Source organism: Netta rufina (assembly GCF_964035555.1).
Source record: "Netta rufina genome assembly, chromosome: 3".
NCBI classification, from domain to species: Eukaryota; Metazoa; Chordata; class Aves; order Anseriformes; family Anatidae; genus Netta; species Netta rufina.
Genome location: NC_140125.1, coordinates 26,700,468 through 26,714,503, shown reverse-complemented (window position 1 = coordinate 26,714,503; position 14,036 = coordinate 26,700,468). Strand labels below are relative to the sequence as shown.

General features: G+C 37.2%; 1 protein-coding gene across 2 annotated transcripts in view; it reads left to right on the top strand.

Moving 5' to 3' along the window:
• ARID4B (AT-rich interaction domain 4B) overlaps nt 1–13,583 on the top strand; it is an 85,723-nt gene extending 72,140 nt beyond the window's left edge. For both annotated transcript variants that reach the window (XM_084284548.1, XM_084284547.1), the window contains exons 18-24: nt 310–394; nt 1,224–1,416; nt 2,500–3,708; nt 5,708–5,821; nt 8,487–8,702; nt 11,033–11,179; nt 12,214–13,583. In XM_084284548.1, coding sequence (XP_084140674.1) covers nt 310–394; nt 1,224–1,416; nt 2,500–3,708; nt 5,708–5,821; nt 8,487–8,702; nt 11,033–11,179; nt 12,214–12,344 — 2,095 coding nt within the window. In that variant the 3' untranslated portion in view covers nt 12,345–13,583. The remainder of the gene's footprint in view (nt 1–309; nt 395–1,223; nt 1,417–2,499; nt 3,709–5,707; nt 5,822–8,486; nt 8,703–11,032; nt 11,180–12,213) is intronic.
• The last annotated feature ends 453 nt before the right edge of the window (nt 13,584–14,036 follow it).

Genomic DNA, 14,036 nt, shown 5'->3' with positions numbered 1-14,036 from the left:
GAGATCCATACAGAATTAACTTTCTGGTGGTTTGTTTTACCTATATACATGGATTTCCTGTTGATTGATGCAGACTGCATAAGTGCTAGCTTTGACTTCTGCCCATCAGTGTGAGAAAACTTTGTTCTAGATGTCCAAGCATATAAAGAATTGAACCTTAGCTTGAGCTCTACATACTGTGAAGTATACTAATGATGCCTTTATTTAAATTCCATTTTTATATTGCTAGCATTTTATCTCTATTCATTTATTTTATGGTATTGAGGTTGTTTGCTTAAAACCATAAATGTGTTTTTTTAATGTTTTTAGGTATGATGAGTGGATAAAGGCAGACAAGATAGTGAGACCAGCTGACAAAAATGTACCAAAAATTAAGCATCGAAAGAAAATAAAGGTAGCTTCTCTCCCTTTTTCTCCCCAGTTCTCCCCCAGCCTTGGTTTAAGGTATTCTTAAATACCTCGGTTACCTTGCATGCATTCCTAACCTTTTGTTAGGCATAATGGTAAATGCTTGATGGTAAAAAGTAAAACTTCTTTCATGGAAGTTATTCTTTCATTTGGAGGGTGGGAAGGGAAGCTTCTCTTCCCTGTGTTTCTTCTAGGATTGAAGTATGTACTTAAAACAGGAGGATCCATCAGTGCTGGAGCCAACTCTGGGAGGTGGAATTTAGGAGCTCCTTATCCTGATTCTGTAGAGCAAACCTATGACTACTCCATTTATGTGTGACTGCAATTTTACTTCACAGCATTTCTTTCAAAAGCCACTCCTTTAAAGCTTAGGTTATGATATATCCTTTGGACAGTAGAATACAAGATAGCTTTTCCACTGCAGATGTCAGTGCTCCTCCTCTTCCCCTCCAGCACCATGGCACCTCTGGAACCTGAGTCTTGTTCTAGAGCTCCTTGTGCCCTGTGACAGAGCGGGGTGTCATAACCTTGCCCTCCCATACTGGTCACTGCCCAGCCTGGCATCCTGCAGTGCCGTGGCTGCGAGAGCACTGGTTGTGTTTGCTTTCCTATTTTGGTAGCATTGACAAAGTTCCTGTCCTTGGTATAAATATCTCAGCATGGGTCGTAGAAAGGTATGTCTAGGTTTTGCAACAAAGAGGAAAGCTTGTCTTTTCAGGTTGGATGTTGAAGGTAGCTGTAAGCATGGCTTGACTATTTTCTGTGTTAAGATGTGTGCTCAGATTAAAGAGTTTTTCATCTTTTCGTTCACACAGAATAAAACTGACAAAGAGAAGGAAGAGAAGTATTCTCCTAAAAATTGCAAATTGCGACGTTTGTCAAAACCACCCTTTCACACCAGCACATCACCTGAGACTGGGTCCAAACTTGACAGCGCTGAAGCCAAAAACACTGAGCAAGCTCCTGTTAAATCAGTAGAAATTACTTCTATCATTAATGGGCTTCAAGGTATTGTATATAAACTTTTTCAAACTTTGTAAAATTGCCTTTGAAGGGGCAGTAAATGATGATGTAAAGCAAATGATGCAACTGTACACCTCTGAGTCTGGCTGTTACTTTCATTATAACATCTTCAGAAATAACCCTTGAACAAAAGCAGCATTCACCTTTTTCTGAAAATGGGTATTGTGGATTCAGTGTATATTAACAATCTTAAGAATTGCATTCTGTTTCTCCGTGTTTTCCTTTGATATACAGCAAAACATTTTGGCTTCCTATGTTATTTCTAAATTCTTAAGTTCTGATTTATGTAACTTTTAAAACCCCATGAATTTTTCTCACCTTGAAAAGTGGAATTAATAAAGCTAGGTGTCCTTTCAGCATGTCTGCTGGTTCCTTTTCCATTATATCTTTTTCTTTTCTCAGTTGCTTTATTTCTGACCTTGAATTTTCTCTCTTTTGTCTTCCCTCTCAGAGTCCACATAGTTCTGCAAGTGCCTTTTGCTATTGCATTCAGTTCATTTTTCCAGGCTGGTTACCAGATGGGTTTGTTAGATATACTCTCCACTGTCTTTGTTATTCTGTCCTTTTAGACTGTGGATTCTTCAGGGAAAATTTACTCTCTTAATCTGTTTTGGACTTTGGAAAAAGGGCATGCAATGGCAGTATTTGTAACTCATTACAAAAAAAAAAAAAAAAAGAAAAAACACACATAATTTGGCACTTCTTTCAATTTCTGTTTAGGTTTATTATGAACAAGTTCGTATTGTATCAATTTATAACCAACATTATTTAAGTGAAAGCTGTTGTCCTCTATGCTTTCTCTACCCCTTCAGAAATTAGGGAACCTCCTTGGAAGAAATTCCTGGAGATGTTCTATATACAGAATTTTCCTGGTTCCTAATTTAGCCTTTATACATTCTAATAGAACAAGAATAATCTGTGAAGTCTTTCTAGTATACAATTTAAACCATGTACTACTAGAATTGCTTTTAGGATGAGTTCATATCTGTACAGTTTTCTTTATTTTTTTTCTAGTAGTATTTGTAATAGGAATCAAGACAAACTTTTTTAAATTTTATTTTTAACCAGCTTCTGAAAGTTCTGATGACAGTGAGCAGGAAGATGACCAAAGTGCCCAGAACATACACACTGATGGCAAAGAGGAATCTCAACACGAAGCTGTGAGCCAAGATAAAAATGAATTGTGTCTAAAAGAAGAACAGAGCAGTTCAGCCCTCCCAGAAGAAACTAAAGTTCTGACAGATGCAGTAGTGCCCAAGTCAGGTTCCAAGTCTCCTGAAAGACTGCGAAAAGAGATGGAAGAATTATCTGAAGATACTGACTCTGATGGAGAAGATGAAGCCACAAAGAAGAGAAAGGAGGTAAAAAGGGAGGTAGCGGATAAAACAGCAAAACCACAGGTAAAACGTGGTAAACGAAGATACTGTGTCACAGAGGAATCTTTAAAGACTGTGTCGCCTAACAGGAAGGATGAGAAGTCCAAAAACAAAGATTCCCTTAGCTTAGAAAACAGCAGTAACAGCTCCTCAGATGAAGATGAGGAAGACAAATCTAAGCTGAAAATCACTCCTACTAAAAAGTACAATGGATTAGAGGAGAAAAGGAAGTCTTTACGGACAGGTACCTTCTACTCAGGATTTTCTGAAGTGGCAGAGAAAAGGATAAAGCTTCTAAATAACTCTGATGAAAGACTTCAGAACACCAGAGCAAAGGATCGAAAAGATGTCTGGTCAAGTATTCAGGGACAGTGGCCGAAGAAAACGTTGAAGGAACTGTTCTCGGACTCTGACACTGAAGCTGCTGCCTCCCCTCCGCACGCTGCTCCTGAGGATGCTGCAGCAGAGGAGCAGCTTCAGACTCTTGCGGAAGAAGACATTTCTTTGCCCAGCTCGGAACTTGAAAAACCTTTGCCAGCTAGTGCAGATGTTAAACCTGTTGAGGAAAAACCAGCTGAGATGGGTGAAAAGAAAGTTGAATTTCCAAGCAGTGGCAGTAACTCAGTGCTTAATACTCCTCCCACGACTCCAGAGTCGCCTTCATCTGTAACCGTAACAGACAGCAGGCATCAGTCCAGTGTCACTGTCTCAGAGACATTGCCACCAAATCAAGAAGAGATACGAAGCATTAAAAGTGAAACCGATAGCACAATAGAGGTGGACAGTGTTGCAGGGGAGCTGCAAGACCTCCAGTCCGAGGGAAATATTTCTCCAACAGGTTTTGATGCCAGCGTCAGCTCCAGTAGTAGTAATCAACCAGAGCCAGAGCATACTGAGAAAGGTAAACAAAAGGGGAAACAAAGGTGTCTTCAACCTAACCATCTCTCATTTTTGTGTTGCTGATGTATCTTCATTCTGCTATGGTTACACTGCTGGAAAATAGTTGGAGGAAGTAGTAGCCAGCTGCCTACTTCAAATCTGTGAAAATGGCATAATTATCTAGTGAATGAAAGGATCTGTCAGGAACTTTCTTGGCCAATTAGTGAGAATTTCTTGGCTTTAATGAGGAGTGAACTATATAAGAATAATGTTTATAGCATTAACGTTTATAATGCTTATATAAGAATAATGTTTATAAAAGCCCAGAGTGAACTGTAACGCATCATGTAGGAAAAATTTATTGTAACAAGATGGATGCATTAAAAAAAAAAATCTTGCTTGCAAGTAGAAGATACAGTTTTCTTAGATATAATTTTGACTTTCTTTAAGCTGATTTTTCAGGGGAAGAATAGTGCCAATCGTTGCTTGCTTAGGCAGCCATTTCAAACTTGCATTTTAATAAATTAATCTTTAAAAAAAAAAAACACACACACACACACACAAAACAAACTCACAATCACAAACATTGACCTTATTAGCAATATTTCACTTTCAGATATGACTTTGCAGATTGAAGTTGCCATCCTGAGACTACTAGAATATAAAGGATATTAAATTCTGTTAATACTTGTGTGTCATATCAATGTACCAACTGCTTTTTAACTATTTTCAAGACTGGATCTGAGAGTTTTATTTTTATGGGATTCAGTGGCTGTTTCATAGTTCCATCAAGAGTACAGTTGCTTTTAAAACTGTTAGCCTGCCTACAAGTTATTAATCCTAAGGAAAAAATATGTGACTGAAAATAATCCTGAGATAGCAGAAGTAATTTCTTCTTCTCCACAGGTTTCAGTTCTGACTGAGATAAAAATAATTAACTGAATTTTCTCAAGATGCCCTTAAGGTGTGCTACTTATATGACTCTTCTAGTGTGTTTGTGCAGTCGGCTACAGGTACACTTTCAAAAACAGTTCAGTTTTTGCTGAACTGTTCTTTTGAAAGAATGCAATGTGTTCCCTTAAACAGAGGAGAAAGTTTGGAAGAGGTGAATTTGTAGCTCTCAATAAATAAGCTGGTAATACTTTGCCAGGCAATTTATAGATATGTAGGCTTACAACTTTTTTTTGGTATAAAAGGAAATGATTGGCACATGAAATCCAGAAGCTTTTTCTTGTTATAAGTTTTCTTTAACATTATTGTACAATATTACTCGGGTACACAATTGCACATTATTACTTCTACATGCATTAGACTTCGTCTCTGACTTTGTCAGCATGCCGGCTGTTATAGAAAATTGGGTGAGCTTACAGTTTCTTAATTTAAAAGGTTTGTTACAGGAGGCACTTCTAACTGCAAGTCAGGAGGTTGTGGAACAACATCTGAACAAGTCCTAAAATTTGCTCTTTTAACAGGTGTACTAAAATTCTTATTTTCCTTTCCTATTTTTTCCCCATTGTAGTTACAAATACCAGTAGGCTTTACTTTTTTGCCTTCTTTTTTGTAGCCTTCTTTTTGTTGCCTTACGTTTTTTAATATTTTCTAAGATTTTTTAACATATTCAATTAATGTAATTACTGATAACAAATGATAGTTTCATTTTTTTTCTCACAGCTTCCAAGTGTGTTCAAGAGTGACAGACTTCTACCGACATATTTTAGTTCCAATAGTTCTTAAGTTTTTCAAATAAATGTGGGCATTTAATGTGCTTAATTATATTCCATGTGGTTCAGGAGAACTTCTGATAGCACACAGGAAAAAAGTTACTTGGAATCATATGTACTCTAACCAAGAAATTTTATCTGCTTTTCATCTTCCTTTACCTCCTCTTTTCAGTATAAGTAGAAAGGTGAGCTGTTTTAAGTGTAGACAGGAACTGTTGCCTTGTTGTCTATAAACTTAAGCTTTGAAGTGTTTTTCTGAGACTGAGTATTTACTGTTTTCTTTCCCTCTTTCAATTATAGTCTGTGCAGGCCAAAAGAGACTTAAAGATGCTCAGGGAGGAGGCAGCTCCTCAAAAAAGCAGAAAAGAAGTCACAAAACATCTTCTGTGAACAACAAAAAGAAGAGTAAAACTAGTAAGTACAGCAGTTCAGTGTGAAGTGAGATGTCATTTCTTTTAAGGATTATAGAAGAAGCCTGCAAATAAGATCAATATGTATTTTATTACATATAATGTATTTTAAGTACAGAATGCTCTCATCAGGGAATTCTTAACGCTGATTAAATGAAGAAACTGTTTTTGCTGAATGCTCAAGTATTTTTAAATGTCTTGTGTCTTTTCTGGACCTATTTCTTAGAGATTAAAATCTCGTAACTCAGGAAGACTAAGAAGAGTTAGCATTTCACACCTGCTAGGACTGGGGTCTTTGTTACCACAGGGGAAAAAAAATCAAAAAATCAAAATTTCTGTGGCATGATGATCTTGTGTTCTAGATGGGAGACTGGGACCTGGATGAAACCATACATTGTGTTTTCTGCAGGATGTGTTTTACAAGTTAATATCTCTTCCAGTAACAAATATATCAATAATTCCAGAGGAATATAGGCTCTGTTTTCTTTGTCATATTTTACGTCTTCAGTAAATCATACAATTTTTTTGGTTGTAGAAGCTAATCGGAGTAGAAACTACAGTGCTGGTGAAGAGAGGCTTAATAAATGCAGAGCTGTTTGACAGACCAATGCATACGTGTTGAGGAGACAAAAAAAAAAATCAATTACTGTCTCATCCCACTGTTAGTCAATAATAATAAAAAATAAAAAACAGTGAACAGTCAGCTAGCGAGTAAAACAAGAAGGACAACTGATGGGTTTTCTTGTTTTGTTTTTTAAAGCTTTTTTCTCTTTTTTTTTTTTTTACTTTCTTTTAACATCTTCTACTAAGTCTGTACTTTCTGCTATGATTCTTGTATTCGCTGTACCCACCCTTTCTGTTCATTGATCTTTCCTTCACATTCTCTTGGCCATTTTCATTCCATTTCACTAATCTTCTACTGTAATCTTTCTTCCTTCCTTCCTTAACCCCACCTATTAAAGTAACAAAACAAACAGAATTTGTAGAAACTAATGCACTGTGTATATCTTTGTCATTGTTCCCTTTGATTTGGTGAATTTATCCCTGTTTCTTGACCTTTGTCTTTGTCAGGATGCAAGCACTTCAAGGCTAGGCTTGTTCCTTGTACTGTGCACGGTGCTTGGCAGATGTATGCATTTCTTTTGGTTAGATGTAAGGCACTGTTGTGGGAAAGGCAATAAAAAGATAAAAATATGGAGTCAGTTGTAAGCAAAAAGCGCTTTTTGCAAATTGCAGGTATACTCGATAAAGCTGCTCGTGTAGGTAACTAGATCATAAAGAACAGAACCAGGAGAGGTTTTCAGTCAATACCAAGCGAGGCATAAGGTTCTCTTGATTAAATATTACTTTGAACATGTTTTTAAAAACAATCCTAACGATAGAGATTGTGCAGCTTCCCTCGACATTTTATTCCATTGCTTCATGAGATGTATGTTGAATTATTTCTTGCCCCTGCTTCCACTCCAGATTTACTTTTATAAAGCTAAACAACCCATCATTCTTTTAATCATTCCTCATAAATTTCATCTTTTGGATTATTTTGTTGCTATTCTTTGGGCAGTTTCATTGGAAAACAGTGTTCAGTTGAGCCTGTTGCTTTATAGCTGGTGATCTTAGTGTGAGGTCAGGTTCTTCTGTTTTCAGTCAGTTGAAGATCTTTTTCTGCAATTAAAAAATGAGAACATTGTATCTGAGGATTTTTTAATACATAACGTTACATAATTCAGACTCACTAGTCATATATTTTTTAAGTTGTCAGTGCTAAAATATATATAAATAAATAAAGGTGACATAAGGCTAAGGAAGAGGACAATTGTTTATTCTCTTTTGTGTTACACACCCCCTAGGATTGCTCACCTGTATCTACTAGCTCTAAAACTGGATAGAGCTTTGCATATATCAATAAATCATTATTTTTTAAAAAAGTTAAACGGGAAATAGGACATAATTATCAGTCTTGCTAACTTTTTTTTTTTTTTTTTTTTTTTTTTTTTAGAAAAAGGAGCAAGTATAGTCTCAGCAAATACGTGGATAATTTTTGCACCTATGCTGACATGCTGAACTGCTAAGAAGCAGTTTATTAATATTGCCTTATTTTCTAATGGAGTCAGAATGAATATGGATGTACCTCTAAAGAAAAAGTTTGCTGTCTTGAACCATTCAGAGTAGAATATATCTTTGCTACGCAAACCTGTAGTAGCTGGGATCTTATGCAAGAATCTTCCTCTGAGAAATCTGTCCATGTTCCTCCAGGTTCATGCACACGCTTTCAGCAACACCCTTGTCAGTATTCAGGGTGGTTATGGAGCTACAGTCTGATACTTGTATCTAGTTCTGCAGGACTTTGGTTCCCATAAGTCCACATAATAGTTACGAATCTACCTGCAGAGCAACTGGCTGGAAGGTTTCCCTTTCACAGCTTTCACAGTATGCCAGAATTAGAAAGGCTCCACCTTATGACTGCCTGTTTTGTCTTGTCTTCTGGCATCTGTGATGCAAAGGGTTGTGTGATAAGCTACTATATCAGATAGATTGTGTCATCTTAAGGTGAAAGGATTTCAGTCAGATAAACTCATTTTTAATGAAAATTAGCACAGGGATAGCTTCTGATAAGATTTGCTTTGGGCAAGAAGGTATTTATTCTGTAATCTGTCATCTTGTTTCTTCAGCAAACAGCAGCGATAGCGAAGAACTATCTGCTGGTGAAAGTCTGTCCAAGTCTCAGCCAGCCAAATCAGTTTCTGCTGGCATGAAATCTCACCAAACCAAATCACCTGCAAGAACACAATCTCCAGGAAAATGTGGGAAAAATGGAGAGAAGGAGTCTGATCTCAAAGAACAGAATAATCGTTTGCCCAAAGTTTACAAATGGAGTTTCCAAATGTGTAAGTATTTTCTTCAAAACATGCCCGGTGTGGTCTTAGAATATAGAATAAGAGGACTTGCTAAGTTTTGTGGTTTTTTGCCTTTTTTCCTGAAAATTATTCTATCCTTAGTTTGCTCAATTTTGTCACAAATCCTGATTTTATTTTTTTGTTTTACTTGCAATTGTACTTGCAATTTACTTGCAATACTTGCAAGCTATGCTTCTTGAATTGCACTTCTTGAAATATCCCACTTTTCCAATGCCGTTTTTAGATATGGCTTCTGCGCTGACATACTGTTCTTGCCATCCTGTGTTGACCTCTCACTCAGGCATGAATGTTACCCACTGTATGTGCTGCTTGTGTTAATGCTTTCTTGTTCTACTCCTCATTCTCTAGTTGTTGTTCAGGCATTTGAGTGATTGACTTGTAACTTTTTTCCTTCCCTTTTGCCCTAATGAACGAGGGCACATTTACTGTTTCTAGTAATAAGAACTTGCAGTGTGTACAGTCAGCTACAGGTACACATATACGTGGTGCAGAGCACAGCATTGAAGGGATCACACATTTACCAATCTGAAAAACATTGCAGTAGCTTCAGTGCTGTTAGTGCAACTCCTTCATTGCCAGCCTGTTTATGCTATTGCAGCATTACTTGCAATGGGACGAAAAATGAAATATGACAAAATACTAGATAACTAAAACCCTCTTCTTCCATATAATAATAAGGAAACAATTGGAAAAAAAGTATTGTATTAAAACAAAAACTTTATTTTTAGCCCTCTTTCTTAGCATCTAGGAATTTGTCTAGTCAGCAATAAACTGTTCTCCTTACTATCAACCATGGATGGGTGTGAGTTATTTTCTCTTTGCTTTTAAAGGTCAAATTGAAGCTGTATGACGAGTGATTTAAACGACTCCTTAAAATAATCCATAACATCTCATTCAATATTCACAGATGACCTTAGTATGTGTCAGGTTCCTGAAGCTCTCAGAGGATTATGCTCTGCTGTGATCAGTCGCAAGCTGCATGAAGGCTGCTGCTCCTCGTGTAACGTAGGAACAGGAACGAGCTAGTACAGCACACTGTGCAGACACTTCTTCTGAGATTTTTTTTTTATTTTATTTTTTTTGCTAGCAATGTTCCTTATGCCTAGGGAACTCTCCCCTTCACCAGCTATTTCCGTGCTGAGAGAATCTGACTCTACATTTTCTTCTACTGCCTGGCAATCTATTTTACTCTTACAGTTTAATCTCTGTTACTCTTACTTTGAAAGAATGTTTCTCCTAGTTCTTCCTCACAGCCAACTTTACATTCTCCAGTTCTTCAGGACTGTGTAATGTTGTCTCTATTGTCACTTTCAGCCTGCTGAGATTCATTGGGCAGTTTCCTTGTGTAACATACTTTAAGAGCTTTTTCTCCTTCCTGTCTACCTTTGCTACCTGGCATGTGCGAACTCTGCTTGGCAGGAAACAAGTTGGATTTTGGAGTGCTATTTACGCATTTCCTGCTGCTGCAGGGCGTAGGATATTTGCAGAATGTGAGCTTTCTTCATCTCCCCACAGCCTTGTACAGTTGTGGCTTTTGGTTCTTTGATGGGGAGGACTAATGTGGCTTCAGATGGCCCACAGTATATTCAATGATTCTTAAATGTTTTTGGATGGAGTGTGTACAGCTTGGCTTACCTGTGGCTGAAGGGGACTGGACCCAGCTGCTTCTTCCTGGCTGTGCCCCCGCAGGTGTGCACCACACTGGGAAGAGTTCCCAGCTGGGAACAGCCCGAGGGCAGCTCCTGTGCTGCCGGTGTCCATGTCCCCCCCATGTGAGATACGGGAGAGAAGAGACCTGATCTTGTTGTACCTTATGCCCATATGCCATGGGTTTAGATTAGAACCATCCCACAGCTACTCTAATTCCTGTCGTAACCTGCTTCTTTCCGAATGAGCAAGGCAAGTCAGGCACAACTGACCTTCCTGGTGTACTAGACCAAGCAGAGCTCTAGCAAGGACTCAAAGCAGCAGACTCAAAGCTCGTTTTGGCCCATGTTTTCATTACGTGTCTCTATTTATTTGCCAGTGCGTTATGGAGAGGAATGCATGTGTTTTCTCCTCCTACTCCCTTTATTTAAAAAAAAAAAAAAAAAAAAAAAAGCGCATCTGTTGGTGGTATCACTTAAAAAAAAATCAAATGTTTGTGGTAATAAACAGCAGTTGCTGTTGCTATGTTTGGATTTGCTGTCTACTGTGCCAAAGCATGTCACTAAGATTTGAGTACTTCCCACTTCACTGGCGTTCAGAACTGTTTGGAAGTGCTGCAGTACAGTAATTAACAGAGGTTGTTTCATTTGCAGCTGACTTGGAAAATCTGACTAGTGCAGAGCGCATAACTGTTCTTCAAGAAAAATTGCAGGAAATCAGGAAACATTACCTGTCCTTAAAATCTGAGGTGGCTTCCATTGACCGAAGAAGAAAGCGCTTAAAGAAAAAGGAGCGGGAAAGTAAGTGCTGGGACCTAGCCTCTTCTTTGAGAGGGCTGTCACATGTCATGTGCTTAAGGTGTCGGTAAGAATTAGATATGTTTTAGGAAGATGTGTGCCTTTAAAACTCTGGGTTTGTGTTATTTTTTCCTGTTATTTAAAACACTGTATATGATTATTTTATGATCTTTAAAAGGTACAATTCAGGTATCCAGTGATATTTAACTAAACGAGGGGGAAGACATGACACATTAAAAGGCAGGCTATCTATTTCTATATTATCTGTATTATCTACATCTGCTCTTATTTAAGCAGAACTACTTTATACAGGAAAAAAAAGTTTAATAAACTTTTCTAAGCTGTGGACAAAACATCTTGAGGTTCTGAATAACATTACTTCAACTTGTACTATAGCTTACTGTAATATTTCTTGTGTGTTTAGTTAAGGCTCTCACCTTAGCATAAGTGATATGAGCTTAAGGTAAACCGTCAAATAAACTGTCTCGTTGCTCTGAAGCTGTTTCATTTCTGTAAGTGAATGTTCTAGTGTGCCTGCTTCTGTGACAGCATTAAGAAGATTTTCTCCACACGTCATTTTATCTGCATATTTAACTGTGCACTGATTATAAGAAGAAAGGCTGAAATGCCATGTAAAGGAAGATTTTGGGGGCTGCAGCCTTTACACGGGCACTACAGTTGCTGCTTGGTTGCCAGAGCTGCCTGTTTGGGCAGGTTCAGTGCTGGGACAAGGCTCTGCCAGTGTACATTTGCAGAGAGAAGGGAGCTGTTGAGCATGCTTGTGGGGAAAAATGACATTTGGTGTTCTTTGATCAGTGAATTGGGGCTGCAAGGGGCAATGTTCTGTTTTTTTGAACACAGCCTAACTTGCCTTTCAGAGTATTGCCCACAAAAGCTAGGAAACTGAGGTATTTTTAATTATTAGACATTGAGATGCTGGAGTCAGGATACACAAGTCCTTGTCATCAAATGGGAGAACCTTTTTACTGCTTAATATGTAAACTTTGTAAAACCTGTGTTTTCTCATTCCCGTGCAGGTGCTGCTACTACGTCATCTTCCTCCTCATCACCTTCCTCTAGTTCCATTACGGCTGCGGTTATGTTAACGTTAGCAGAGCCATCTATGTCAAGTTCATCACAGAATGGAATGTCAGTTGAGTGCAGGTGACAGCAGGACTTGCCAAAGCACTTTGCACTTAATGGCTGCTGAGGGCCACTCTTTTTTTTTTTGATTTTTTTTATACTGCACAGTGGCACAAAATTCAGACAAGCACTATTTTGTATTTAAAGTTGTTTCTTGACAAGCTAACTTTGCACTTAAGTGCACTTTTATGAAGAAAAAGTACAACAAACTGCTTTTCCTCAAGCAATAATTGTTTCCAACTTGTCTGGGAATTGTAAGTCCAGTGACTCGAAGGCCTTCCACTGTGGCAAATGGAGGCTGTTCACTGCCTGTAGAGACAGTACAATAAGCATATAGTTGTTGGGTTGATCTAAATAAATGTGGTAAGGCTTACTGTACATGTATTCCCTGGTATTTTGTTAAAGCTGGAACATTTGATATTTTTCCATTTATTTATGACAAATATTGAACCTATTTTCATTTGTACAAGCTAATTGTTTTTTAACTGCTAAGTCACCTTATAGTGGCTTACTTGTATACGTCAAGCACATGTATTCAATTCAAAACCTGCAGTTAGGATGTTTGACATCAGTCCTGATAACCAAATACAAGGATTCCTTTAAAAACAAACAAACAAAACTGACTAATGTTTACAGGTTTGAATTAGGCTTAAATAGGTTACTCTGGGTTTTAATGGCCCATTAATTGGAATGAAACTACTGTACTTTGCCATTTTTCTATAAAACAGTATTTTTTTTTAATTTTGATAAAATACATTATGAAAAAAAAGGAAGAAAATGGCTAACAAACTGTATTAAATCTTAATGTATAAAGATTGTATTTAGCCAGTTTAAAGTGTATATTTATTCATAATGGATTATAACAGTTATATTTTTGTGTTTTCTTGTAAATGTTTCTTTTCCCTTAAAGCAACAAATATTTCATTTGTAATGCTTATTTTATTACGAGCTTCAAGGAGAGGACTTCAAGACCGAGTAAGGTGTGAGGTTATAATTTGTGGTTGCTGATATGAACACTGCCACGAAAGGGTAGTTGTTTTTAAAATAAATAGCTAGCTGAGTGGTAGACATTTAATTTTTTAAATGCCTTGTACAAATTCCAAAACCAACTTCAAACTGTTTTCACTTGTATTGATTTTATGTTGTATGAATCCCAAGCTCTCTCCTGTTAATTATATACCTTTGTAAGACATTTGTATATTGCGGAAGTGTTCATTCAAGCTATTTAATACCTGGCACTGTTAATACACAGTACTTTATTGTACAGATTGTTTTACTGTTTTAATTGTAGTTCTGTGTACTTCTTTTGGCTGGGGAAATAGGGGCTGGCATGTTTTTCTTTGTTTTCTGGCAATACAACATGTAAGAATTCAAAGCATTTTGTTTGTAGATGCTAGAGTGTCAGAATCCTTTACATTTGACTTTTCTAAGAAAAGCATTTTCAGTCTTCGTAGTGTGTGCTTAAGGTTAACTGATTTTATTGAAAATGGTTTCAAAGTATTCAGAATTGTACAGGACTGTAAAAATTTGTTGACAAACATTGAAGGAAAAGCTTATAGAAAAAAGCTATAAAATATATATTAGGTTCTGCAGAAAATGGAGAATTATGTAATATATTGTACAAATGTAAGCAAAGGCCTCTGAAATAAAATGCCATAGTTTGTGAATCCCTGATTTTGTTTCTAACAGTTTAATTAAATGAACACATTACGGGTAC